Source organism: Scylla paramamosain, chromosome 2 (genome assembly GCF_035594125.1).
Source record: "Scylla paramamosain isolate STU-SP2022 chromosome 2, ASM3559412v1, whole genome shotgun sequence".
In the NCBI taxonomy this organism is placed as follows: Eukaryota; Metazoa; Arthropoda; class Malacostraca; order Decapoda; family Portunidae; genus Scylla; species Scylla paramamosain.
The window spans coordinates 29,836,817-29,862,417 of NC_087152.1; the positions used below are offsets into that span (position 1 = coordinate 29,836,817).

The 25,601-nt window shown below is 46.7% G+C and overlaps 2 protein-coding genes and 1 long non-coding RNA gene across 4 annotated transcripts in view; 1 reads left to right on the top strand and 2 right to left on the bottom strand.

Moving 5' to 3' along the window:
• LOC135112811 (FYVE, RhoGEF and PH domain-containing protein 6-like) overlaps positions 1 to 10,056 on the bottom strand; it is a 25,874-nt gene extending 15,818 nt beyond the window's left edge. Inside the window, exons 1-2 of the mRNA XM_064027643.1 lie at positions 8,431 to 10,056; positions 1 to 137 (exon numbers count right to left, since the gene is read on the bottom strand). The exon at positions 1 to 137 is cut by the window's left edge and continues 64 nt beyond it. Of these exons, the coding sequence (XP_063883713.1) occupies positions 1 to 137; positions 8,431 to 10,056 (1,763 nt within the window). The remainder of the gene's footprint in view (positions 138 to 8,430) is intronic.
• Positions 31 to 24,305, top strand: LOC135112835 (uncharacterized). Its single transcript, XR_010274576.1, has 5 exons — positions 31 to 163; positions 1,258 to 1,326; positions 22,060 to 22,158; positions 23,099 to 23,128; positions 23,716 to 24,305. It is a non-coding gene; the product is annotated as an uncharacterized LOC135112835 (long non-coding RNA).
• LOC135112798 (titin-like) lies at positions 8,696 to 25,317 on the bottom strand. Of its 2 annotated transcripts, XM_064027630.1 has the most exons (3): positions 25,037 to 25,317; positions 10,411 to 16,553; positions 8,696 to 8,835 (listed from the first exon to the last, which is right to left on the bottom strand). In XM_064027630.1, exons 1-3 carry the CDS (start codon positions 25,048 to 25,050, stop codon positions 8,825 to 8,827), a joined length of 6,168 nt encoding a protein of 2,055 aa, XP_063883700.1. In that variant the 5' UTR covers positions 25,051 to 25,317; the 3' UTR covers positions 8,696 to 8,824. The 2 variants fall into 2 exon arrangements, with proteins under 2 accessions (XP_063883700.1, XP_063883692.1); XM_064027622.1 differs by lacking the exon at positions 8,696 to 8,835 and having other exon boundaries at positions 10,175 to 16,553.
• Between the last annotated feature and the right edge of the window lie 284 nt (positions 25,318 to 25,601).

Here is a 25,601-nt window from a genome sequence, read left to right on the forward strand (position 1 = left end):
AGGTATCGACCGGGGCGGAGCAGCTCGTAGCGGGGGCCTCTGCTACTGCTGCTGCCTTCGTGGTCGCCGCCGCCTCCGCTACCGCCGCCGCCGCTACTTAGACGATCCTGCAGCGCCAACATCTTCATGAAATTGGTCTGAAAACGGAAGAACGAAAGGCTCGGTTAGTGTATGGGTTTGTTACTTTTGGCAGGTATTACAGTTAAGTAATGTTTTTGATTAATGAATGATGGACGGAATAGATTAGTGTGTAGATATTATTTTGATTAATGAATGATGGACGGTATAGATTAGTGTGTAGATATGACGCCCTGGCGATATTGAACGATATACGAGTATGTAGAATTCGGTGAGAATGGTGTGTGATGTTTGTTGCTTTTAGTGATGTAGTGCTGGACAGCATAGAGAGAAGGGAAAACCGTTAGAAAGATGGACTGAGAGATAAGTGTAGTATAAACGTGCAAAGATAGATAAGTATATAGATAAAAAATGAAAGTTGCCTTGAGAACAAAAGAAAAGGCTCGGTCAGTTGTTTTTGTTGTTTCTTGGTGTGTGTGTGTAGATCAAGAGGAAGAGACAGGTGGGCAAAGCCAGAATGATGGACAGAGGAGACATATACTTACATAGAAGGATGAACTATCTGATTGACAGAGGGAGTAATGGTAAGACGGACAAGTATACAGGTACTGCGCAGAGAAAGAGAGTCGTAGCTAGACAGATGGACAGTAATAGATAGACAGATGAATACGTACATTAATATGAATGAAGAGAGAGAGAGAGAGAGAGAGAGAGAGAGAGAGAGAGAGAGAGAGAGAGAGAGAGAGAGAGCTGACATATACTAGTGTTTTGTGGTTTAAACTTCCTGAGTTCTGAAGCAAAGAAAGCAACGTTTATAGAACAACGGAGCGCAAGCACACACACACACACACACACACACACACACACACACACACACACACACACACACACACACACACACACACACACACACACACACACACACAAAGAAGAAGAAGAAGAAGAAGAAGAAGAAGAAGAAGAAGAAGAAGAAAATAAATAAATAAAAATAAAATAAAAAAGGAGGAAAAATAAGTCTCAAGTTCGGGAGTGGAAGGATGTTGTAATAATACACATCGGATGTTAGGAGGGGGAGTGGAGGTGTGTGTTTTTAATGCAGGGAGCAGAAGGGAGGGGGAGAGAAGAAGAAGGGGAGAGGTGAGTTGGTGTATACGCTGTTCTTCTTTGTTTTCCCTCCAGCAAGTCGAGCAGTTATCCCTCTGGCACATCTTACCACACTGCTGACGCACTACAGGGAAAGGTCGTCCCGTGAGTAACAGTCCTCATTTATTCATCACGTGACCGTCTTTTGCTAGCCACCATTCCTACTCCCTCCACGTTAGTCATATATTATCAGAAAAAAAAAAAGAAAAGAAAAGAAAAGGAAATAAAGGAAAAACGCACTACTGCTGTAATTTTAAATGTCCAATTATTTTTTCTTCTTTTCTTCTATTATTATTATTTTATTATTATTATTATTATTATTATTATTATTATTATTATTATTATTATTATTATTACTATCGTCATCATCATCATCATCATCATCATCATCATCATAACCATCACCACCACCATAAGTAAGAAGGAAGGTGGTGACAGGATACACGGACTGAGGAGTAAGTGAGCTTCAAACTAGTTAAACCTGATAAAGATATGATTTCTTAGCTTGTGTTCTCACCGTCTTCCCACACTTGTCATCATGCTCCCTATTACCAAGTTACTCACGTACGAGTAATTCAAACTGCCGAGCGTATTTGGCAGAGAGAGAGAGAGAGAGAGAGAGAGAGAGAGAGAGAGAGAGATTCTGCAATACCCATCCCTTTCATCTCTCTCTTGACCTTCCAATCGTCCTTGCACCACGAGTAGGAAGAAACTAAGGAAGCGACAGGGATGGCTGTAGGCGAGGACAGGGCACGTGATGGGCTGGGGACTCGATAGACAAGTGTACGAACGAGTGGGAGGACGGCTGCAAGCTACTGACTGGTGGGGGGGGAAATATATAGGTCGGAGTGGAGCTGTGGGCTGGTAGCAGAACGGTATTGGAAGCAGAAAGTTCACTAGAGGAAAGAGGGAGTGAAGGGTGACTAGAGAACTATGGAGAGGGTGAGCAGGGGAGAGTTGAAGGGTGAGGGGTGGAGGGTGCAGGCACGAGGGTTGTTGTTTTAGTCTGGCAAACGTTAAGGGGGGTACTGTTACACGTGGGCGACTTTGGGGGGGGTTGGGGTGAATGTGGAGTGTGGGGTGTAGGTGTAGGTGTGCCAGGGCGGGCCAGACTTGAGTAGGTTGTTTATAGGCCTAAGGCTGATAAGATAGGAGTGTGTCTACAGGGCCATTTTGTGTGTGTTTGTGTGTGTGAGAGAGAGAGAGAAAGAGAGAGAGAGAGAGAGAGAGAGAGAGAGAGAGAGAGAGAGAGAGAGAGAGAGAGAGAGAGAGAGAGAGAGAGAGAGAGAGTGCACGCAAGCCGTCCATGTGTAAAAACAGACAAAAAAGTATATGCGTTCTGAGTAAATTATTGACAGATTCCTCCAACAAGGCCATTTATACGATGTAGACAGTAGATACGATATACAAGTGACAGTACACACACACACACACACACACACACACACACGTAAGGATGTATCTGAGAGATGCGTCTTGAACAGAATCTGTGGCACAAATTTACGCTGGCCTCAAATTAAGTGCGGCCTTCACACACACACACACACACACACACACACACACACACACACACACGCTATAGTATAAAACTTACACCTACACTACACGCTACATATTAACCAATCATATCGTTAAACGTAAAAATTAAACATTATAGAATTCGTACGCATGTATTTTCCAGTCCTAAGAAAAAAACAAATATCATTGAATTTACTGTAATAGATTACCTGCCTTACTCGACAGGTGAGGAATCGCTTATCTGTGTAGTACCTTTACACACACACACACACACACACACACACACCAAGACGCCACGCCGGAAATTCAACGTTAGCGAGAGAGAGAGAGAGAGAGAGAGAGAGAGAGAGAGAGAGAGAGAGAGAGAGAGAGAGAGGGGGGGGGGGGGAGACCACCCGTCCGCTAGCGCAGGGTGTCCTTGAGAGCTAATACATAGAGGAGGAGTTAGGGGGCTTGGCCAGTCAAGGTGAAGTCACTCATGTGTGTATTCCTACCACACGTGGGAGCATCTGGAGAAATCTGGCAATTAATTTATATCCCTGACGACATGTGGCAGTAATCTGTTTACATGTTGCGGTGTTGACGCGCCTGAGAGAGCCAGAACTCGAAAAATACGGGTAGTGGTAGCGGCTTAACTTTGTCTCTCCTATGCACAGGGTCGCCGTGTATTTTAATTTCGAGTATCTAGGGAATAGCATAGAGTTAGAGGACTGAGAGAGGAAGCAATAGCGGTTCTGTTCTGTCTATCCTATGTACGGTCTATTAAATTTCATGTATCAAGGGAACTAAATGCCAGTTACCCGGGTAAAATAGAGTTACTGGACTGTAAGAAGCAGTAGTGACTCAGTTCCGCGTCCTCACTTCTTGCGTCTGCACTACAGGATGAAGGTCAGGGCTGCGTGTGTCGTCCCATTCAATATCAATGGAGTAAGATCAGGGCACCGTGTTCTTCGTCTTGTAACCTCGCATCGCTTTTTGGATCTCTGTACTATTACTCCTCTTCATTCCTTTTCTCTCTCTCTCTCTCTCTCTCTCTCTCTCTCTCTCTCTCTCTCTCTCTCTCTCTCTCTCTCTCTCTCTCTCTCTCTCTATATATATATATATATATATATATATATATATATATATATATATATATATATATATATATATATATATATATATATATATATTTTTTTTTTTTTTTTTTTTTTTTTATTATTATTTTCATACTATTACTCCTCTTCATTTCCTTTCTCTTTCACTATTTTTTTTTATTATTTTCATACTATTACTCCGCTTCATTCCCTTTCCCCTTTCACTTTATTTTTTTTTTATTACTCCACTTAATTCCTTTTCTCCCTTCACTTCAGTTTTTGACACCAAGCATTGTATGCTTCTAATACTTATTCACTTTATCTAACACACTCTCGCTTTTTTCTAATAATACTCACTAAGGGATGAGAGTAGTGAACGGTATTATCGAGAGTAGGTTATCGATGTTCGTCTATACTCGTCCTACTGATAACCAAAGTTCACGAGGTGCTTATCTTCCCCAAACATTGAGGAATATAGTGAAAGAACAACCAACAACAGACTTATTGGGTCGTAGGAGGCATTCTGTGGTCAGTTACTCTACCTAATCTAAAGGAAAGAAAATAATTAAGTAGCAAAGAGATAGAAAGATGAAAACTGAAGCTGAGAGGGAAGGAAAGCGTAAGACTGGGAGGAATGCTGAGGGTACGAGGGCAGCACATGGGGATCATTTTCTTCACCTGTAAACCAATCATAATACGACTGAATATATGACCTCGATCTTTTAACCGAAGTGATACCTCAGGAACCGCATTCTCAAACGTTTTGGTGTCTTATCCTCACTACTAATGAATAGGTTTTAGTGGACTTAATTGGGGCTTTTCAAATGAACTCTAAGAGATAATTTAATATGTATTCTGCATCATTAATGAGAAATATCCATGAAAAGCCGAGTCGTCATCTGTTACCTTTGAAAATAGTTCTTATAAGCGTCAAAAGCTTCCAAATATGGGCCTTGCTGTACTGCCAAACGCTTTGGTATGCCGTGTTTACAAACTTTCTCTCTCTCTCTCTCTCTCTCTCTCTCTCTCTCTCTCTCTCTCTCTCTCTCTCTCTCTCTCTCTCTCTCTCTCAATAATTATGAAGGTACACTACTTGTAGTAGCGCCTCGACTACTACTACTACTACTACTACTACTACTACTACTACTACTACTACTACTACTACTACTACTACTACTGCTACTACTGCTGCTGCTGCTGCTGCTACTACAACTACTTTTACTACTACTACTGGTAAAAATAATAAATAATAATAATAATAATAAGAAGAAGAAGAAAAAGAAGAAGACTCTCTCTCTCTCTCTCTCTCTCTCTCTCTCTCTCTCTCTCTCTCTCTCTCTCTCTCTCTATCTCTCTCTCTGGTATGTCCCACCACGCCTCTCCGGTCGGCACTGACTTCATCATTCACCTCCGCCCGCCGCCACTCAAGGCCGCCCATTCACACCTCTCAGTTGATCCATACAGCACCACCACCACCACTACCACAACAGCAATAACTACTACTACTACTTTTCCTTTTTCTCTTCCTTGGTTAATGGCACGTGGCTGATCAAACCATTCTTATTCTGATTGTAAGTACAAGCTTCATAATTTAATTTAATTCATATTTTCCTCACACACAATACGTTCTTTTCCATATGTTTCATTATATTATTCAATTATCGTTTACATTTCTCATCTATCAGTGCCTTTGGAAAAAATCTATCCATTCTTATTCTGATTCTTTCTGAAAGCTTCCATAATTTGATATTATTCATATTTCTCTCACACACAATACGTTCTTCCTCACAAGTTTCACCAGTGTAGTATTGGATCCATAAGGCATGTAGGTACGAAGTATAATGAGAAAGGGCATACGAATCTCTGTCCTCCATTGCTTTACCTCTTCAACATTCCCTTCGGCGCGGTCTTACCCCTTGCGGCGCCAGGACTATGAATCATTTAATAAAACAATAAAATTTTCCTTCCTGCCACATGAGCATAAAAAATAAAAAATTCCATCTCTAAATATTTTATCATTCAAGTATTTTTCCAACTGACGCAAAACTTCCTTCGCTATTTTTCCAGTTGACAGGGTCACTTTCATTCATACATACTTACTAGTGTGTGTGTGTGTGTGTGGCTGCTCTGTGCCTTTCAGTCACCACTACGGGGAGGGAAGAACTTTCGGAATGCGAAGTGAATGAATCTGGGCACTGAGGTGACCCGATACTCCTCACCTCTTGAAGCACTTCGCATCATGGCCACCAGGAAAGTATAGAATACCAGTTTCCTTCAAAGCTTAACGAGTTTATTTTAGAGTTTATTTTATATCTATACTCTCTCTTCTTAATCCTTTACCTGATAATGATGGTATGATACTTATCACTTCATTTGAATAACCCTTAACGATTTATTTCAGTAAGAATAAACTACAGGTACTTAAAAGGCGTTTAAACTCCTTTATCACTCCTTTAGCTGTTAGTGTTGTCTTCCGAAAGCATATTCTTAACTAAAGACAGTATGGCATACTTTGAGTACTAATCGTAATCTCCATCTCACTGAAATTTTTACTGGGAATAAGTAAAAGAACAATACTTAAAGACTTACACTAGTGTCGCCTGCGATGATACTCTTAATTTGTACCAGGTCGTTGTATTCAGCTTGAAGATGAGTCATATGAAGGAGATTAGTAAACGAGTATTTTTAACCACTGCAACAAACTGAGTACACGAACATTTATTTTATGCAGGGTTGTAGGAAGGAATTATCACTTGCTCTGTTGACATGACAAATATTACTTAATTTCTTCATGACAGACGAGTGTTTTCATAAATGTGCCGCGGCGTAGATAAGCTATCACCTATTCGATTCATTGTTATCTGTCCTTGCTTAGCTCAGGCAAGTATCCTTCCTTCACTGATTAGGTAGTAAATTTACCATGCGTTCGGAGCACTACCAACAGAATGTTATTATTTTCACTTTACTTTCATTCTTTTAAAATCATTCCTGTTCCCATTCTTTGACCCATTTATTCATGAACGTCGTTTTATTGTACTGATTACGTGATTGTTGTACTTCACTGAAGACAACAACAATAACAACAACTCCCTGCCTGCTTCTATATTTTCACCTTCCTATGACTTGAACTCTTTCAAGAGGGAGGTTTCAAAACATTTATCCTGTATTTTTTTTTACTACCGCTTTCGATTCTGTTCGGGGAACGGCACCTCAGTGGGCCTTTTTCTTTTTTTTTATTGCAGTTTTGTTGTCCTTGGCCGGTGCCCCTCTTACGTAAAGAAAACTACTACTACTACTACTACTACTACTACTACTACTACTACTACTACTACCACCACCACCACCACCACCACCATCAGCTTATCATTTTCTCATCCTAGTGTCTCAGTTTATATTGACTACTTGTTTGTTGTATTTCACTGAAGGAAGAAAACTAAATTGAGAGAAGGCGGTGGAGTTGATGATGATATTTTTTTTTAATAAATCCATTCGTACTACTTTCATTTAAAATCATTAATTCATTCATTGCTGTGCTGACTGCTTCCCCAACTCGTACATCACCAGCCACTCTGTCACGCTGGCTGGTGGGGCGACGTGACGGGTCGTGGAACCTCGCAAAGCACTGGTGGTTGCAGGACGAGCCTCTTTATCTCCCATACCACCTCCTCCCTGGGCACTGCCGGGATGAGGGGGGGGGGAGGAGGAGGAGGAGGAAGGTTTGGGATTGGGTGGTACATACGTGTGTGTGTGTATGTGTGTGTGTGTGTGTGTGTGATTAATTCTGGTGAGTGTGTCTGAGTCTGGTGAGAGATATTTTTTTCAAGTCCTTGCTTCATACATATAAACACAGCAACCTCGTGATTGAACACGGGAGGGAGGAAGGACGTAGGAGGAGGAGGAGGAGGAGGAGGAGGAGGAGGAGGAGGAGGAGGAAGAAGAGGAGGAGGAGGTGCTGCTGGTATGACGCAATGAGCACCACAGGATATCAGGGTGCGTCTAGTTGCCAACGAGTGCGGGACTGTGGTTGATGTGAGTGGTGGTGGTGGTGGTGGTGGTGGTGGACAGCTATATGTACTCACTACTTTTGTTTCCTCACAGTTGGTCTACGCCTCTCTGCCCTTCTGCATCTGGGTTCATTTACCTTCTCGCGTGCCTACCTTTACACTGTGTAAGTGACATAACTGCCCTCACTGATCTACGAGTACTCCCATTGTTTGGATCATTTTACCGTGCGTGACCTTATCTTTGTTACTCATTATTTTCCTCTTCATTTCCGCTTTAATTAGCTTTCCTTTCACTCTCACTGTCACTTCACTTCCCTGTTTTCATATACCCTCACCCTTCGCAATATGACTTCTCCAAGCCACCATTCCTCCTTCCCTTCCAGAAATATAATCTTACCCTTTCCTTCCGAAGCCTCTTCATTTCCTTTCTCATCCCGCCCTGCCGCGCCCACGTCTACATCACTTTCATAACCTTTCCTTGTTCCTCTTCCTACTCTCCCCTCACAGCCCAAACCTTCCTTCCCTTTACAACAGATCAAGAGCAACATTCACCAAGCATCGATCATTGACTAAAACACATTAACAAGAAGAAAGACAAGAGCAGTACTCACCCCCTGTTTCATGGTGTCGTTGGCGTGCGTGGCAACATTGGCGACGATAGCAAGGGCGGTCTGGGTGTCCACGTAGTCGGGATGATTCTCGGGAAGGTACTTGAGGTACTCCTCCAGAAGAAGGCGGTACTGGGGGATCCGCTGTACGGGCTTGAGCATGTAGTGTTTCAGGTTAAGTTTGGTGCACCTTTCTGAGGACTCGAATGCCTTGAGAGCGCATGCAAAATTAGGGTAGGTCTGGCAACAGTAGTCGAGGTGGTCACTCTGGTTCTGGAATTCTCGTATGTAGGCTGAATAGAGTTTGAGGAAGGGCCCCTTCCGCACGATGACGTCTGAAATCTTCTTGCGTCCATCCCAGTCTGCGATGCGTACTTCGAGGTCACTCAGGATCTCCTCATTCAGGTTCTGTAATTGTGGCAGGTAGTTGAGGACCTTGTCGAGCTCGTGAAGGGGCAGGACAGGGCTAGGGGGGGCGTCCTGCTGCCCGTGGCTAACCTGGTCCTCACTCCCCTCTCGCCACTCACACACAAACTTACGAAAGTCTGTATTCAAGAGACGCAACACATCCACAAACACCCGCTCGGACGTCATGACTTCCTGTGCGATAAGAAAAACCTTTCTCTCCCGTTTCTCCTGGGAGGTTAGTTCAGGACTAGGGGTTGGGGTGGGATCAGTGGAATTAGAGGTCAGTTGGTTAGTCTCACACAACACTTCAGGAGTCATGCCACTAGTGAGAGAGTCACTCTCTGCCGCCTCAGATACAGAGGTGTCAGCCCTTTGAAGCGCCACTTCACTGCAGGTCTCCACTTCGGCTCCATTGTCTTTCTCTTCATCTTCCCTTTCTCCTTCCTCATCGTCCCCGGAGTCAGTGTCGTCTTCTTCACCTGATTCAATCCTGAGCTGACTTACGTTCTGTTTAGTTCTGCAGTGCTGAGTAAGCTCTGCAAGCATGCTGCCGTACTGCTGCACCACATACGGTGCGATGGCCTCTCTCGGCTCCTCTTGGTTGTCAATGGAAGGCGCCGAACCCATGGTGCCCTTGGGCGACGGAGGTGGGCTGGAGTCTCCCGAGAAGAGCCGTGCCCTAACTAGGTAAGCGGAGGACTGTCGCGCCGCCGCTGGCAGCACCAACACTCCACGGAGCGGAGTTCCACCGGGGCTGATAGGTGACTTTGAGGCCTGGTGTTGAGGCTGCTGTTGCTGCTTCTCTTGCTGTTGTTCACTGGGTCCCGGGGGTGTCTCTTCTCTGGATTCAGCCTGACCGGAAGTGTGTTCAGCGGAGAACGCACTAACGGCGCTCTCGTCTTTGGGAAGGTCCACATAAAACTGACTGCTGGGTCTGGCACCTTCCGGTCGAGTGAGTGTCTTGCTGCGCGCCATCTCCTGACGTCGGGCATATCTCTTACCTTTTCCTAAAGAGCCGAATATTAACGCGAGAGACCTCCTACTAGTGAATGAGCCAGACTGACTCTCCGGAGCCATTCCCTCAGCACCGCCGCTCCACGAAGCGCGGCGGCCTTCCTCCAGCTGAGGAATCACCAGGCGGTGGTCGGCAGCGGCATCGCTGCTCAGGTCTGCCCAGGAGGAGGCGCCTCGTGGGGAAGCTGATTCCTGAACAATACTCATCCACGGTGGTACGCTCTTCCAGACTGACTAACCTCTCAACGCCATGCCCGTCCCTCTCCTCTAAAGGTTAGTGTTGTAACACACACACACACCCTGGTCAAAATTTCTACTTCACTAGCTAAGCAGCAACGCACATTGCGAAGACGGACATACGTAAACACACATCAAAGCACACATCAACCTTACTACAGCACGGGAGGTGGTGAGTGTGAGCGGGGCTGGGGGGACGCTCCTCAGCAGGCGGGGCAGCGGCTTCGGCAGTGTTAGGCGTGGGTGAGGCAGAGGCTGGCACTGGAACTGGGGTGAGTGCAGGAGGGAAATTGCAGATGGCACTCTCAAGGGTGGAACGAATACCTTGAAGGCGGGAGGCTAAGTCTGCCACGCCCTCCTGCAGCTCCTTGATAGGTGGCTGCTCCTCGCCGCCCGCACGTTCGAGCTGTTCTGCTTCCCCTGCAGCGCCGCCGTCACTAATTTCCGCTGATCCCTGCTCCTTCCGGTGGTCAGACGCGGCTTCCCCCTCTGTGACTGCTTCAGTAGGCTTGGACCGCTTGATGGACTCCACCCGAAAGAGCGTCTCAAACACAGTCTTCCCCTTAGTCTGAGCAGACGCACCACTCTGTGACTCAGCAGCTTCAGTTTCTTGCACCTCTTCACTGCTCACCTTTGCCTGCTGAGCACCATCTTCATCCTCGCCAATTTTCACTGCTGTCTCAAAAAGCGTCTTTCCTTCTTCAAATTTAAGTGAGGTCTGAGGAACTACTGAGACCTTCTCAGGATCTTTAACAGCTGATTTGGGCTGTTTTGGACTTTCTGTCTGGTGCTGTGCAAATTGTTGACTTCCCGCCTCTTGGGTATCATCGACTGGCGACAACGTTTCCGGGGTCTGCACGTCACTCTTGCTGACCGAGTGTTCTGCACTGCCTTGGTCGTTTCCAATCTTCACTGCAGTCTCAAATAAAGTTTTGCCTTCCTGGAACTTCAGTGATGTCTGTGGCACTGTCTGAACTTTTTCTGGGTCTTTTATGGAGTCTTTGGTGTCTTTTGAAGACCAAGCAGGGCTTTCAGGCTGTTCAGCAGACTGTTGAATGCTTTCTGGCTTTTCTGACGGATGCTGAGGACTCTCAGGCTGATTGTCACCAACTTTCACTGTTGTCTCGAACAGCGTCTTTCCCTCTTCAAATTTTAATGAAGTCTGAGGAACTGTCACAACCTTCTCAGGATCTTTGGTCGAGCGATCGGGCTGCTGCGCTGTTTCAAGCTGCTCTGCAGGCTGTTGAGTGCTTTCAGGTTGTTGTGGCAGCTGCTGAAGTTCTTTCGTTCCTTCCGGATGTTGTTGAGGCCTTTCTGATGGCTGTGTAGACAAATCGTCACCAACTTTTACACTGGTTTCAAAAAGCGTCTTTCCTTCCTCGAATTTCAGCGAAGTTTGAGGAACAGTTGGAACCTTCTCAGGATCCTTGACTGAGTGATCGAGCTGTTGAAAGATCTCAGGTTTTTGCAATGTTGGCTGCTGCTCACCCTCAGGCTTATGGGCGTCTGCCTTAACTGCTAATAACGTTTCCGGAGTCTGCACGTCACTCTTGAGAGCCGAGTGTTCTGCAGTGCCTTGGCCTTCTCCAATCTTCACTGCAGTCTCGAATATAGTTTTTCCTTCCTGGAACTTTAGTGATGTCTGAGGCACTGTTTGAACTTTTTCTGGATCTTTTATGGAGTCTTTATCTTTTGAAGGTTCCTCGCGGCTCTGACTCTTCTCTTCTTCTTGAGGAATGTTTTCAGTTAGCTGGGGAGAAAACTGAAGGCTTCCAAGCTGCTGTGTAGGCTGCTCCTCACCAACTTTCACTGATGTCTCAGAAACTGTCTTTCCCTCCTGGAATTTGAATGAAGTTTCGGGGGCTACTGGTACCTTTTCAGGATCTTTAGCAATTGGATCAGGCTGTTTTGGGCTTTCAGCCTGGTGTTGAGGCTGTTCTTTGGTGTTGTCAGGCTGTTGACAACTTCCCGCCTCTTGTGTATCATCGACTGGCGACAACGTTTCCGGGGTCTGCACGTCACTCTTGCTGGCCGAGTGTTCTGCACTGCCTTGGTCGTCTCCAATCTTCACTGCAGTCTCAAATAAAGTTTTGCCTTCCTGGAACTTCAGTGATGTCTGTGGCACTGTTTGAACTTTTTCTGGGTCTTTTATGGAGTCTTTGGTGCCTTTCGAAGGCAAAGGAGATCTTTCTGGCTGTTCAGCAGACTGTTGAGTGCTTTCTGGCTTTTCTGACAGCTGTTGAGGACTCTCAGGCTGATTGTCACCAACTTTCACTGTTGTCTCGAACAGCGTCTTTCCCTCTTCAAATTTTAATGAAGTCTGAGGAACTGTCACAACCTTCTCAGGATCTTGGACTGAGCGATCGGGTTGTTGAGGGCTCTCGAGCTGTTGTGCGGGATGCTGATGGCTTTCAGGTTGTGTGGGCTTTTGAGGTGTTTCAGAATGTTGTGCGCTGTCAAGCTCTTGATGTGTTGGCAGGTGACTAATCTCGGGCTTTTGAGCACCTTTTTTGACTGGCAACAACGTTTCTTGGGTCTGCACGTCAGTCTTACCAGCTAATTGTTCTTCAGTGCCTTGGTTGTCGCCAATCTTCACTGCAGTCTCGAACAAAGTTTTGCCTTCCTGGAACTTTACTGATGTCTGAGGCACAGTTTGAACCTTTTCTGGGTCTTTTACAGATTCTTCACCTGTTACTTTACTGTCTTTCACTTCATTTGTTACATCTTTCGCATCACTATCTACACTCACAGAAATTCTTTGAGGATCCACAAGTCCTCTCTCACTGCTTTCGGAAACACCTTGATCACTCGATTCACTTTTCAACTCCTTAAACCTGTCAGTTTCCTGAGGCAGATCGTCTACTTTCACAGATTTACTTTCAACACTTTCGTGACACACTCCTGGTTGCAGTATTAATCTGTTATTTACTGCGTCGCTTTGACAACTCTGAGCCACACCTGTTTCCTTGTTTACTGTCCGAGACTCGACGTTTTGCACTTGGTCAGTTTTGGTCGAGTCGAGCGTCACCTGTTGGGAGGCAGCACCAGTAACATGGTTTGTACTAACGTCTGTCGGTGTCGCTGCCTCGTCGCTTTTACTCACAGTTGGTGACGCTGTTATTACCGCTTGCGTAGCAGCTGGTTGTGTCGAGGTGGGGGCGGGCGCTGTATTCTCACATGGCTGCTCGCTCGAACCCTTCACCACTGTCCGGGGCGGAGAAGAACGAGAGTAAGTTTGAAGTGACTTTAACACAGTATCGAGAGTAGCAAAGGACGACTCGATTGTTTTCAAGTTTTCGTTTATGTCGTTTTGAAGCCTGGCTGCGCCGCGGCGTTTAGATGCTACTCGGCCCGGAGCCGCGGGACGACTGGGTGGGTGGTGTTCACCAAGGGTCGGGCCCGCCCCTTCAGGGCTGCCAACCTCGCCACCTGATATTGCTGCCGTGACTCCGTTCTCATTGACATGAGATTCCCCGCTTTGTTGTTGTTGTTGTTGTTGTTGTTGTTGTTGTTTGTAGCGTTGTTGTATCCTGCCTTTCTTGGGTGGGGGCGGGGGAGGAGGGAGGGGACGGTTACGATTGCGGGTGGCTGGTTGCGGGCAGCCTCCGCTCATGGTGATATTCTCGTAGTTGTCCTGCTGGTCGGTGGTGAGTGTTGTTACCTGGGTGACTTTGCCAGTGTCGAAGGTGAGCCTCGCTGTCACCGGCTGCTGCTCGTCGCCATCCAGTTCCTTTTGAACCTCCTGCTTTTTCCTGCGTCTGCGAGGCGGATGTAGTGCATGTCTGGAGGGCTTGGGGGGTGGGTGGGCACTCACATCATCCAGGTCCTCGATGCGAACCACTTTGGAATATCGCTTCGGCACCGTGGGGGTGGTTGGCTTTACAGATTCATATATCTTGGTGCCACGGGCGGGACGCGCGGGCAGGACATCACCGTTCACCATGAGTATTGATGTGGTGATACGCGGCTTGAGGTGGCGAGGCGGCCTGGGTGGGAGCACCGCATCCAACTGAGGTGTAATAGCCCTCAGACCTTTCTTTTTGGGCGGGATGGGTGGCGGGGGCTCGTCGTCATCGGAGGGCACCATCGGCCGCAGCTCTCGAGTACCGGAGCCCTTCAGAACGCGTGCATATGGAGGCACCGTCCCCTCAACAGGCTGCTGCTGCTGTTGCATCTGTACCTCTTGCTGTTGTTGCTGCTGTTGTACCTGTTGTTGTTGCTGCTGCTGCTGCACCTGTTGCTCCTCTTCCTGCTGCAGCTGCACCTGTTGCTCCTGCTGCTGCTGCTGCTGCTGCTGTTGCACTTGTTCCTCCTGCTGCTGCTGTTGCTGCTGTTGCACCTGTTCCTCCTTCTGCTGCTGTTGTTGCACCTGTTGCTCCTCCTCCTCCTGCTGCTGCCGCTGTTCCTGCTGCTCCTGCTGTTCCCCGCCCGTGGTCTCAGCTTCTTTAGAATCAGCCTTGGCCTCTCCCTCAGGAAGGACAGATGGCTCGCCGGTGTCTGCCTCGTGGGTGGCAGAGAAGGGGCCACCGTTATTGAGGGTGACCTCCGCCACCTGCGCCTCGCCTCTATCAGTGTGAGGCTGGATAATTAACGACGCATAGATCTTATGGCCTCGCGATGGACGCTGCGGCTCCTCAGCAGTGGCTTTACTTCCGGCCTTACTTTCGTCTCGACAGATAACTTCTAAAACTGGCTCTTCCGTATCAGTCTGCAAAGCGTCCTGTGTTGGTGCGCGGCGACGCATTTCAACAGTGTCGTACACTTTCAGGCCTCGCCGGGGACGCGGTGGTTCTCCCTCTCGTCTTGGAGCTTCCGTCACTTCTGTCTCTTTGCTTGCATTCACCTGTTCCTGGGTCTCTGCCGTTTCCGGTGCAGCATCACTTTCCTGCGACACAGCTTCTTGCAGAGTCGGGACCTCTTCCTGCGTCACATCCCCCTGCTGTGTCACAGTCTCCTGAGTTACAGTCTCTTCCTGGGTCGTAGTCTCTTCTTGCATCGCGGCCTCCTGCTGCGGTGCAGCCTCCTGTTCCGTCACTGACTGTTGTGGTACAATCTCTTGCTCCAGCACAGCCTCCTCTTGTGTCATAGTTTCAAACTGTGAAGAGGGAAGAGTATTTGCATCGATTCCAAGCTGGTGTTGGCGGCGGAAGATCAACTCGTCGTAAACCTTCACTCCCCGACGTGGCTTACGTGGCTCCTCGCAGACTTCCTGCTGTGGGGGAGAGTCTGTTTTGGAAAGATCCTCCACGTGATCATACGTTTTGTGTCCCCTGGGTGGCCTCGGTGGCTGCAGAGCCTGAGGGATGATATAATCCTCCTCCTCCTTAGGCGCCACGATGATCTCAGCCTCCAGAGCCGCAAGGGCAGCTGCATCGATGTCCTCATCTTGAGGCTCCTTGTCTTCCTCGCGGCCAACCCTGACGGGAGTCCCGGTTCGTTTTTGCCTTCTGCCTCGAAATCGGTCTCGTCCACGCCCTTGGCCAACTGAATTTTGAGATTCGGTATGAGCCGTGGGAGGCTGTGGCTCATCAGCTTGGGCTGGCGGCTCGGGGGAGGGGCTGCGACGCCCCAACACCTCGGGCTCGGGGATGAGCTCAGGGGTGGAGCGCTCCTCCTTAGGGACGTTATCATATTCACTAGCCGTTGAGGAATGACGCTGGCCAGTCCTGGGAGGCGGTGGTGTCGGCGGTGTGGGCAGAGGTGATGCCTCAGGCACTACGGCAGGGTGTCCTGTGTAGCCCAGCATAGGGTACATCTCCTCCTCCTGCTCGTCCATGAAGGTGATGTCGTCATACACCTTGACCCAGGTTCGTCCCACCGGTCCAGGCCTCCTGGTAGGCTTGTTGGGACTGGGCACCTCTGCACTGTGCCCATCCCTCTCCCCGCCTCCTCCGCGGTGCAGGATGTTCCGCAGCTGAGGCGGCAGAGACGGCAGGTGGGGTAGGTGGGGGAAGGCCGGCAGCCTGTCACGTGATATTCCTCTGAAAGATCGTCGTTTGTCTCGTGTCGGAGAGGCGGAGGCGGCACGCTTCCTGCCCACGCCCTTCACCTTGGGTTTGGGAGAGTCCGGCACTGGCGGCTGGTGGTCATTAGTGGGCGTGGGTGGTGGCGTGGGCGTGGAGAGGGATGCAGGTTCGTTGGACGGCTGACGCTTAGGATGAGGCAGTGAGCCGGTGCGTCCTGCGCGGGTGAAGGCAGGCAAGAGGCCCACCCGCAGGACGCCCCGCCCGCCGCCCCGCCCCAGCATCTGCTCCTTCAGCCGGGACATGTTGAGGCACCCGTCACCCTCCTCCTCGTCGTTCCTTGCGGCTTGCTTCTCGTGGTCGTCATCCTCGCGGGAGTTGTCCTGAGGTCGTTCTCGAGTCGCGGGTCGTCCTTTCGGGGCCTCGACGTCCTTGCTGCGGGACACGGAGCGGGACCTGCCTGATGGTGGCTTGTCCCCTGAGCCGCGACCCGTCACGTTGCTCCTGAAGGGGACACGGAAGTGGTGGTTACTTGGACACACACACACACACACACACACACAGCACATTCCCACGACACATACATTCACACACACGTCACGCTTTCATGACGTGCATATTCACATGCACGACTCTCTCTCTCTCTCTCTCTCTCTCTCTCTCTCTCTCTCTCTCTCTCTCTCTCTGACACCTATACTCATTCATCCTCCCCACACACACGGCGCATTCCCACGATACACTCCGGGATCACTAAAAAACAAGAGTAACATTAGCGTCTTGTGGCTATCAGGGTCAGGGTGACGGGGCGTGTCGCTGGTGGAGGGTCGCTGCAAGGCTACACTACATCGTTTGCAGTTTGCTTTTCCAGCTTTGTGAATATTCGCCTCCCCACAAAAGGATAAGCTTACGAGCGTACCAGCTGCAACTTCAGACAAACGTATTAAAGAAAAATATCGCTAGATTTATCAAAACACAGAACGGAAAATGAGTTACTTTGGTGATGCTGGAGCAGTACACGAATGGAATGATCTCATGACCAACACACGTATTCATGAGTTTAAAAATCATTGCTTTATTGACACAGAGAGCCCGCCAGTCACAGAGTTCATCCTAGAGACATCATCGGTTTTCCCCACCAGCGCTCGGAAAACTAGTATAGATTTTGTAACAAGTACGTATTTGAGGAGGAAGATCTTACATTCCTAACTTTACTTTACTGCTGCTCTTCACTCTTTGTTCCTTTTTTATAAACATAGAGGCGACTGAAACATAAGAACACAAGAAAATAAGAAAAAAGGAAAACTGCGAGAAGCCGTCAGGTCTTCACGTGGCAGTCCCTGTGTGAAACATACCTACGTACTTCTCCCTATCAAGTTTACGGGCACAGTTTACCTCCCGTATTTAGAAACGTTTTGTTCTCTCACCACAATTATTTCCAAATGCCAGAGACGATTAATCGCGTTCTCAAGAGTGTTTATCATGTTAGTAATATATAAATCTTGTTAATTTGTCACTAAAACCATAAAAACATCCTAAAAAACCAATGTAACTTTAACTAGAGCCTTTTGGATGTAGTGGAGGTGCGGCCGATGGCGCAGAAGTATTTCAGAATACGAGCCAAACAAGGTAACCACTACAACCAGCACGGGAGGAGCAACAGCTGGGAGATGACGGCGTGTTCCCAGGAGTCGAACCAAGGTCCTCGTTTAACAGCTGTGGTAATTAGCATCGAGTTATTTCCCGGACAGGTGTTACGCAGGTGGGCCTCCCGGAAGCGTGCCAGTCCTCGGGAAGCAACAGCGGGGACTGGGATGTGCGCTGGCTGACTTCACATTTCGCTCTCATCTCCTCATTGATGCACGATAGTAAAGATAGTAAAGCCTGTATTTTGACGCGTTTTCTACTCTCTCGTAAGAACTATTTTCTGAGAGGTGATTGATTAGTCGGGTTCTGCGTGGTTTTTTTTTTTCACATTTATGGTGTGGAATCCTTGTTTGACTATCACTGGAAGCCTCAGAACACCAGTAAAAGTAGTGGAGATCAGACACCGTAAAGTTTCAGAATGTGGTGGTAGAGGGGCAGATCATTCACACATGTCCCCCCTACTTTCACTCAGAACCGGAAAGGAAGAGTCATCCCTGTTGTGTGTTGCGTGATACCATTTTCTACGCGACGGGATGCTTGGGGTGCAAGGGGATATTTATAATTATCTAGACCTAAAAGCCCTTTCCGTTGATGTCCGTGCAGGTATCAGTGTTTAATGGTACAAGACACTGCAAATTTAGACATAGGTGGTGTCATGATGGCTATTATAGAACGTGGCACATATTGGGTAGTCAGTGGCGGAATGGAAGCGCTGGCAAAGTGACCATAGCAAGATGAACACAGGCTACGTTCGATCGAAAAAAAATAAATAAATAAATATCTAGATCTTCAGGACGCTGAGCATGACGTTGTGTTCTGTGGTGTGAATAGCAAAACCGATAGCGGCAGGAGAGGCAGGAAGATTGATGGTGACAGGAATACAGTAGTGACAGCAGCAGCCGCAATAATGGTAAGATTGTGTCATTCGTCGCTTCTCGATTAGGCAATGATGGAGAGAGAGAGAGAGAGAGAGAGAGAGAGAGAGAGAGAGAGAGACCCGTATTCAGAAACGCTTTGCTGTCTCACCAGGGCAATTTTCAAAGGAAACAAAGATGATTGGCTGGGCTCTCAAGAATGCTTCTCCTGTTAATAATGTAGAAATATTGTCCATCTGTCACTAGAACTATAAGAACACCCTTAAAAACCCGTGTAACTTCAACTAGAGCCTTTTGAAAGTAGTGGAGGCAGTGGAGCGAAGAAGTGTTTCAGAATGTGGTCCAAAGAGAGAGAGAGAGAGAGAGAGAGGGAGGAAGGGAGGAAAGGAGGGAGTATGCGTTATGTAGTTGTATTCATGTGACACTTGTTCTGTGCGTATTTGGACCCAGGGAGTCAAAAGCCAGTGAGCGCACACAAACTGTTTCATCCACGCATCAGAAGCCTCGACACGTGCACCGCTATACTCATAAGGATTAGTTACACTTTTCCTGCACCAACTTAGTCTGTGGTGTCTCTGCTCTCCTCGAACACGCCTCGATTCTGCCATGAGAAAAGTGTGATTCTGACGTCTCGGCGCCTTTCTCGACTACTTCTTATCGGCTCTTGTTGAAGTTATTAGTTTTCTTTATTATTCTGGTGATGGTTTAACCCTTTCACTGATATGGTCATCCGCCGACATCCAAAAGAGAGGAAAAAAATGTTTGCAAGGACAGAAGGAAAGAGAGAGAGAAACGAAAAAATACCAAGTTATTTTTTCTTCGAGGCGAGGGAACTATTTAAGAGACAAGTATAAAAATAAGGGTCGATAAATTTCAAAATAATCATGGGGAAAATCGTTCAGCAATGAAAGGGTTAACAAGGATTCTATATCACTGATGTGAAGAAAACCCATGAAAATTCGACTAATCATCTCTATGGCCTTTGAAAAACAGTCTTTATGACAGTTCAGAGCCTCTCAAAATACAACCCATGAAGAAAGTTCTTAACTGTATTTAGTAGCATATAAAAACGTACGATAAGATAAATTGTTAGTATTCTAATCGTGTTTTATGGTAAGGAAATATAGTTTCTTAATATACATTACGGATACATTGGTATAAAACGCTCCTATGTAAGTGTGAAGCTACTTAACGAGTATGTATGACCCTGATGTTGTGGCGCCATCATAGTTATCAGTCAGTCAGTCAGCCAATCAATCAATCATTCAGTCAATCAATTAACTAATTAGTCAGTCAGTTAGTCGCCCAGTCAACCTCTTTTTTTTACTTCCTGTCTCTCTTAGCATGACCTTTCCTTTGTTGTGTTTTTACGTGAGGAGAATCTAGTGCAGAGCTTCACATCAAGTCACAACGATTCCACTGTGTAAGGTTTACACTACATCCTCGGTTGTCGAGCCACCTAGAGCTTCGACAACAATAAACCTGGGGATCATAATTATAATGTAAACGCGCAATATTTGACAACATTCTTTAGTTTTAGGACCACACTCTGAAACACTTCTGCGCCGCACCTCCACTACATTCCCAAAGCTTCACTACATAGTTGAAGATGCACGGGTTTTTAAGGGTGTTTTTTTGCGAATTGAGTGACAGATTCACAAAATTTCAACATTAATAATATGAGAAACTGTTGGGAACCCTGGTAATCATCTCTGTAGCCTTTGAAAACACTAGTAGTAAGAAAGCCAAGCGTTTCGGAATACGGGCTTTCGTGTGACACCTCGCCGTAAATATTGCAGTATTAAGAAAAATATTGTGACAGACGTCCGCTAGATGGCAATGCTCCCATCCATCAGTGCTGAAGTCCCCCTCCAGGTTAGTTGCCAGCTCCAGTTAAGAAGGGTGCCAGTAGAAGACAGTGTTTATGTGTGCTACCAATAGATGACAAAACCAAATTTCTTAGTAACTACATTTACTTATTTATTTTCATTAATATTTTTTCTCAGACGTGGGTGTCGCTCTTTCGCGGTAGTTGTGGTGGAAGCATCTGGCACCGCGGTGATGTTGATACAGACAGACAAGGAAGGCGGATCTTGACACACACCGCAGATACAAACTTAGGAACCACACAAGTCATTTGATTCCTTTCAAGTGGTCAGTTTCTTAAGTTTGGGAGGCGGGGGAGGCGGGAGAAGGAGGGGAGGAGACCAAGGCATCTCCGGAAAAACACAAATAAATGGTAATTACGAGTCATATTCTGCAATTGATCCTATCCCATGTATAGTAAAGTACTTGTGTGCATACACTGCACGCACGTACTAATATAATAAGAACCATGGGAGGTGCTTCTGTCCTCTTTCCTTGCTTCTGCCAAACGTAACATAGGAGAGTTTAATTTGCTAACCTTTCTTAATTGTGAGCACTTCATGATACAACGAAAATAATAAAATAATATCAACAATAACTACTATTACCGTTACCACTACTACTACTAATAATAATGATAATAATAATAATAATAATAATAATAATAATAATAATAATAATAATAATAATAATAATAATAATAATAAAAATTATAATTATTATTATTATTATTATTATTATCATAATACATCAACATTATCAACAACAACAACAACAACAACAACAACAACAACAACAAGGAGAAGCCTTCTGCTGTACTATCCTGTCTCTCTATCCTGTAGCTAGTTAAGTAGTGGTTACCAAACAGCCTTGCAAGGACATAACCGTCTGTTGCCGTTTGATTTTCCTTTACATTCCTTTGTATAACAACAACAACAACAACAACAACAACAACAACAACATTAACTACTAGCACCACCACCACCACCACCACCACCACCATCACTCCGAACAACAAAAAACACTCCGTACAGTTGCCAACCTCGACCTGACCCTCTTGGCTCTTAAGAGTATATTCATGTTGTGTGTGTGTGTGTGTGTGTGTGTGTGTGTGTGAGCGAGCCTTCAGACCTCCATGTATGTACTATGAGGTACTTACAATACATACCATGACACTTTGCGCAGAGCAGTGAAACATTTTGAGGTTATTACGCTGCGTGCACTATGCTATGCGAGGACTGTATTCTGTTAGGTGTACCATCAGACGCTGTGTGAATACCAGGAGATATTTACTCTATATGTGTTGTGTAGACTGTAATGTGCTATTGATATACTCTTTGTGCCTTGTGTGTGTGTGTGTGTGTGTGTGTGTGTGTGTGTGTGTGTGTGTGTGTGTGTGTGTTCCTCACTGTAATACTGCTGTAACGAGAGGATGATGCGTGTTTCTAGCTGTAACAATGTTGTACTTTCATAGAGGGTATATATTTGTCGTTGTAATGACGCTATAACGTCTGTAAAGCATCTCTGAAGTGGAGTAGAAAACATTACAAAATATTTCAAAGGACGACAAACAGCAACAGGTGCCTAAGTCTACACTCTCTCACTACACTATTCTACATCAACAGGCCGTGGGAGGGACAGGACAGCCCGGTGGGAGAAGACGAGACAAAGGACGAGGAAGGCAACTGTTAACCCTACAGGCGCTTTACGGGAAGACAAAAACCGTGAGTCATCGTATCTTGTTGTCCCTATACACCCCTCCCTCCTCCCTCCATTCCTCCTCCTCCTCCTCCTCTTCCTCCACCCTGTCGCCGCCGCCGCTGCTGGTATGACCGCTCGGCTCCTCAGTGAGAGTGGTGGTAGTGGTGGCGTTTGGGCAGCCGTGTGGGGGCTAAACTTAGCAGGGCCTCGCTGTGTCCAGGCCAGGTGCCAGACGACCACCACCGCCACTTCCTCCTCCTCCGCCTCCCTGACCCCAAGGCAAACACCCGGAGGAGGAGGAGGAGGAGGTTGATAGTAGATGAGGAGGAGGAGGTTGGTGGTAGATGAGGAGGAGGAGGAGGAGAAGGAGGTTGGTGGTGGAGGAGGAGGAAGAGGAGAAGGAAGGGGTAGTCATGTTGTTGGTCGTGGTAACTAGATAACCATGTGGGTATTTGACATTTCAGGGAAAATTTGTGCACACACACACACACACACACACACACACACACACACACAGAGAGAGAGAGAGAGAGAGAGAGAGAGAGAGAGAGAGAGAGAGAGAGAGATGGACATTTCTGTAAGAGGAGAGGAGAAGAGGAAGAGGGAGGGAGCAGGGAGGGAGAGGAGAGAGGCACGTCGGGCATGTACTAGGATAGCTGCACTGGCCCTCACCCAAGACAGAGAAGTCACTCTTTAGTATCTGCCTCCTCCTCTTGTTCCTCTTCTTCCATCTCTCCCTCTTCTTCCTTCCTTCTGATTCATTTACTTGTCACTCATTATTTAATTAAGGCTCCTCCCCTTCCTTCTCGTCCTTGTCCTCGTTCCCTTTCTCGCATCCAGGTGGGCTTTTTTCCTATGTAATTATGTGTAATTATATGTAATCAAATCTGTTTTCCTTAAATCTCAGACGACAGGTGAAGCAGCAACACCTGTTTATTATTACTATGCATTTCCTTCTTCCAGGATGCACCGGGAGTTGTATTAGTCTACAAAGTGAGTACACTAAACTATTAACTTGTTTCTTGAGCCATATATTGTTTATATCCTCGTTTTCTTTAGTCTTCTCTAACTGTTTCCTTCCGCCACCTTTCTGGAGGAAGACGTGGGCAGAGAGGAGCATTGCTTTATTACATTCCCACCACAGTGTATCTTATAACTGGGTCACATTTGGTGCCCACACTCATAAAAATCTATGTACTACCTCACCCAAACAACATAAGCAATTCTCATATGTACAGTATGTAGTTCAGTATTCCATTATACTCTCTTTATTATGTTCTTCTCATGTAACCTCACGTACAGCTTTCCCTTTCCTCCTGTCTTTCCCTTACTCGGTTCCATCGTCCGCGCGTCACTGAAGACTTAAATTTTTCCCTCTGTCACTTATATTTACCCCGCCACCCTTTATCCTCCCTTGCCTTTCCTTTCCGTTTACATTTGTTCATCCTTTCCTTCCCATTTCTCCTCTGTCACCTCCCTCCCGCCATTCTTCACTTTCCTTCCCCCACCTTGCTTCTCTTCCCTTCCCCTGCCATCTTTCACTTCCCTTTCCCCACCCTTGCTTTGCATCCCTCTCTCAGGTGCAGAGCTCACAGAGGGACTGCAGAGGGACCACCAGGACCATACACCAGCCCACCAATCGTCCGACATCGGGAAGTCAGTGGTGAACTCGGCACCAATAGGACCACAGATAAAATTAATTAATCTGTTAGGCACAAGTGGCGGCGTCAGGAATCTCCTGGGACTATTTAGGCACCAGTGACACCACCAGAAAGACATCGAGGGAATCTTAGATCACCTCTGGCACCACTGTAGCGAATCAACACTGGTACTAATTGAACGCTATTAGAGCTACTTGAACACTACACAGTAACATTGCCTTTTGTACAAGTTATATGGAAAACAGATAGATAACTACAGGTATCCTTGGAACCACGAGGCCTGCATAATTAGACTGGTAATTCGATAGGACGACCACTGCATGCCATCGGAACCACTGCACTGTGATGTTACTTAGTGAATGAGCAGTGAGGACGAACACCAGTAGCGGCATTAAGCACAGAGGCACCAGCGGGACGTGGACAACACGGTGGGGGGTGACACAGGCGCTGGACTAATAACAGTACAGTTGATTGATCTTAAGTTTGGGAACACTGTTATTTGTTTCTCACTTCCAGTTTTTTTTTCCTTCCATTCTTCTCTTACTCGCTCCTCTTATCCATTTTTTCCTCTCTTTTTATCTATACCTCCCTCCTCTAAGTTTTATTATTGAAGTGCATGTAATTAATCATTAGCTTGGGAGCACTACTATTTATTTTTCATTCCTAGCTTCCCTTCCTTCCATTCCTTTCTTACTCATTTCTCTTATTCTTTTTTTCTCCCTCTTTTTTTTTTTTTTTGTCTTTTCTTCCATCCTGTAAGCCCTATTCACCTGGGAACGTTTCATTGTCTACTTCTTACCTTTCACTTTTTTTTTTTCTCTCTCTTATTCATGTCTCTTTTACCCTATACTTCCGTCCATTTTTCCTCCACACATTCTCTCTTACCCACCTGAGAAAGATTTATTGCTAGTTTTCACCCATTATCCTTTCTTCTCGCTCATTCCTTCCTTGTTCTCTTCTTTCATATATTTTCATTCCTCCTCTCCACCTTTCAATTCCACTCACCACAGGAACCTCTGCCATTCTTACTCCATCGCTCTATCTAACCGTTTTCCCTCGTCCTGTCTGTCCCTCATACACTGTTCACTTGGTATACTCCATTATACGTCTTCTCCTCCCATTTCTCTCTTTTACTTCCTCATCCCACCCATTTCTCCCCTTGCGCTATTTCTCCTACCATTCCTCTCTCTTTTACCAGCTTCTTGCACCCATTTTCCCCTCACGTTGTGGTTTCACTCACCAGAAGGAAGACATGGCGGGCAGCAACTGGTCACATCTCCCGGAGGAGCAGCGAGGAGCCGGGCAGCAAATCCTCCTCTTCCTTCCTCGGCGTTCCTCCAACCCTGCGCAGTTTTTAGTCCTCCTTCGATCACCAGAATCAAATGACTGTTCTCACGCCCCCCTTCACCTTAATTTTTCTTCACTGCAATCTCTTAAAATCACTGAATCTTTTGTTTTGCAATCACTGTTCACTGGTATTCCCTGCGCGGCGATTTTTTTTCTTTTTTTTTTTCAGAATGGTAGCATTTTTTTCATGTGGAGTGTGATGGCGGAAGCACAGTTGTGGTGGAGCTGAAAAAGGAGAAGAGAGGAGGAGGTGAAAGTGGAGGAAGAGCAGGAGCGTGAGGGCATGCTACACAGGAGTGCAAGGGGGCGGGAGAGCAGCTGAAGGAGGCGGTGATGGCGGCGAGAGGTGGATGGAGCTGTGAAAGTTCCTGGCACTCAAGACTTGCAACACCCGCCGCCGCCGCCACCACACACGAGTATTTTGGGCGCGACATTTCCCTCTCTCTCTTTCTCTTTCC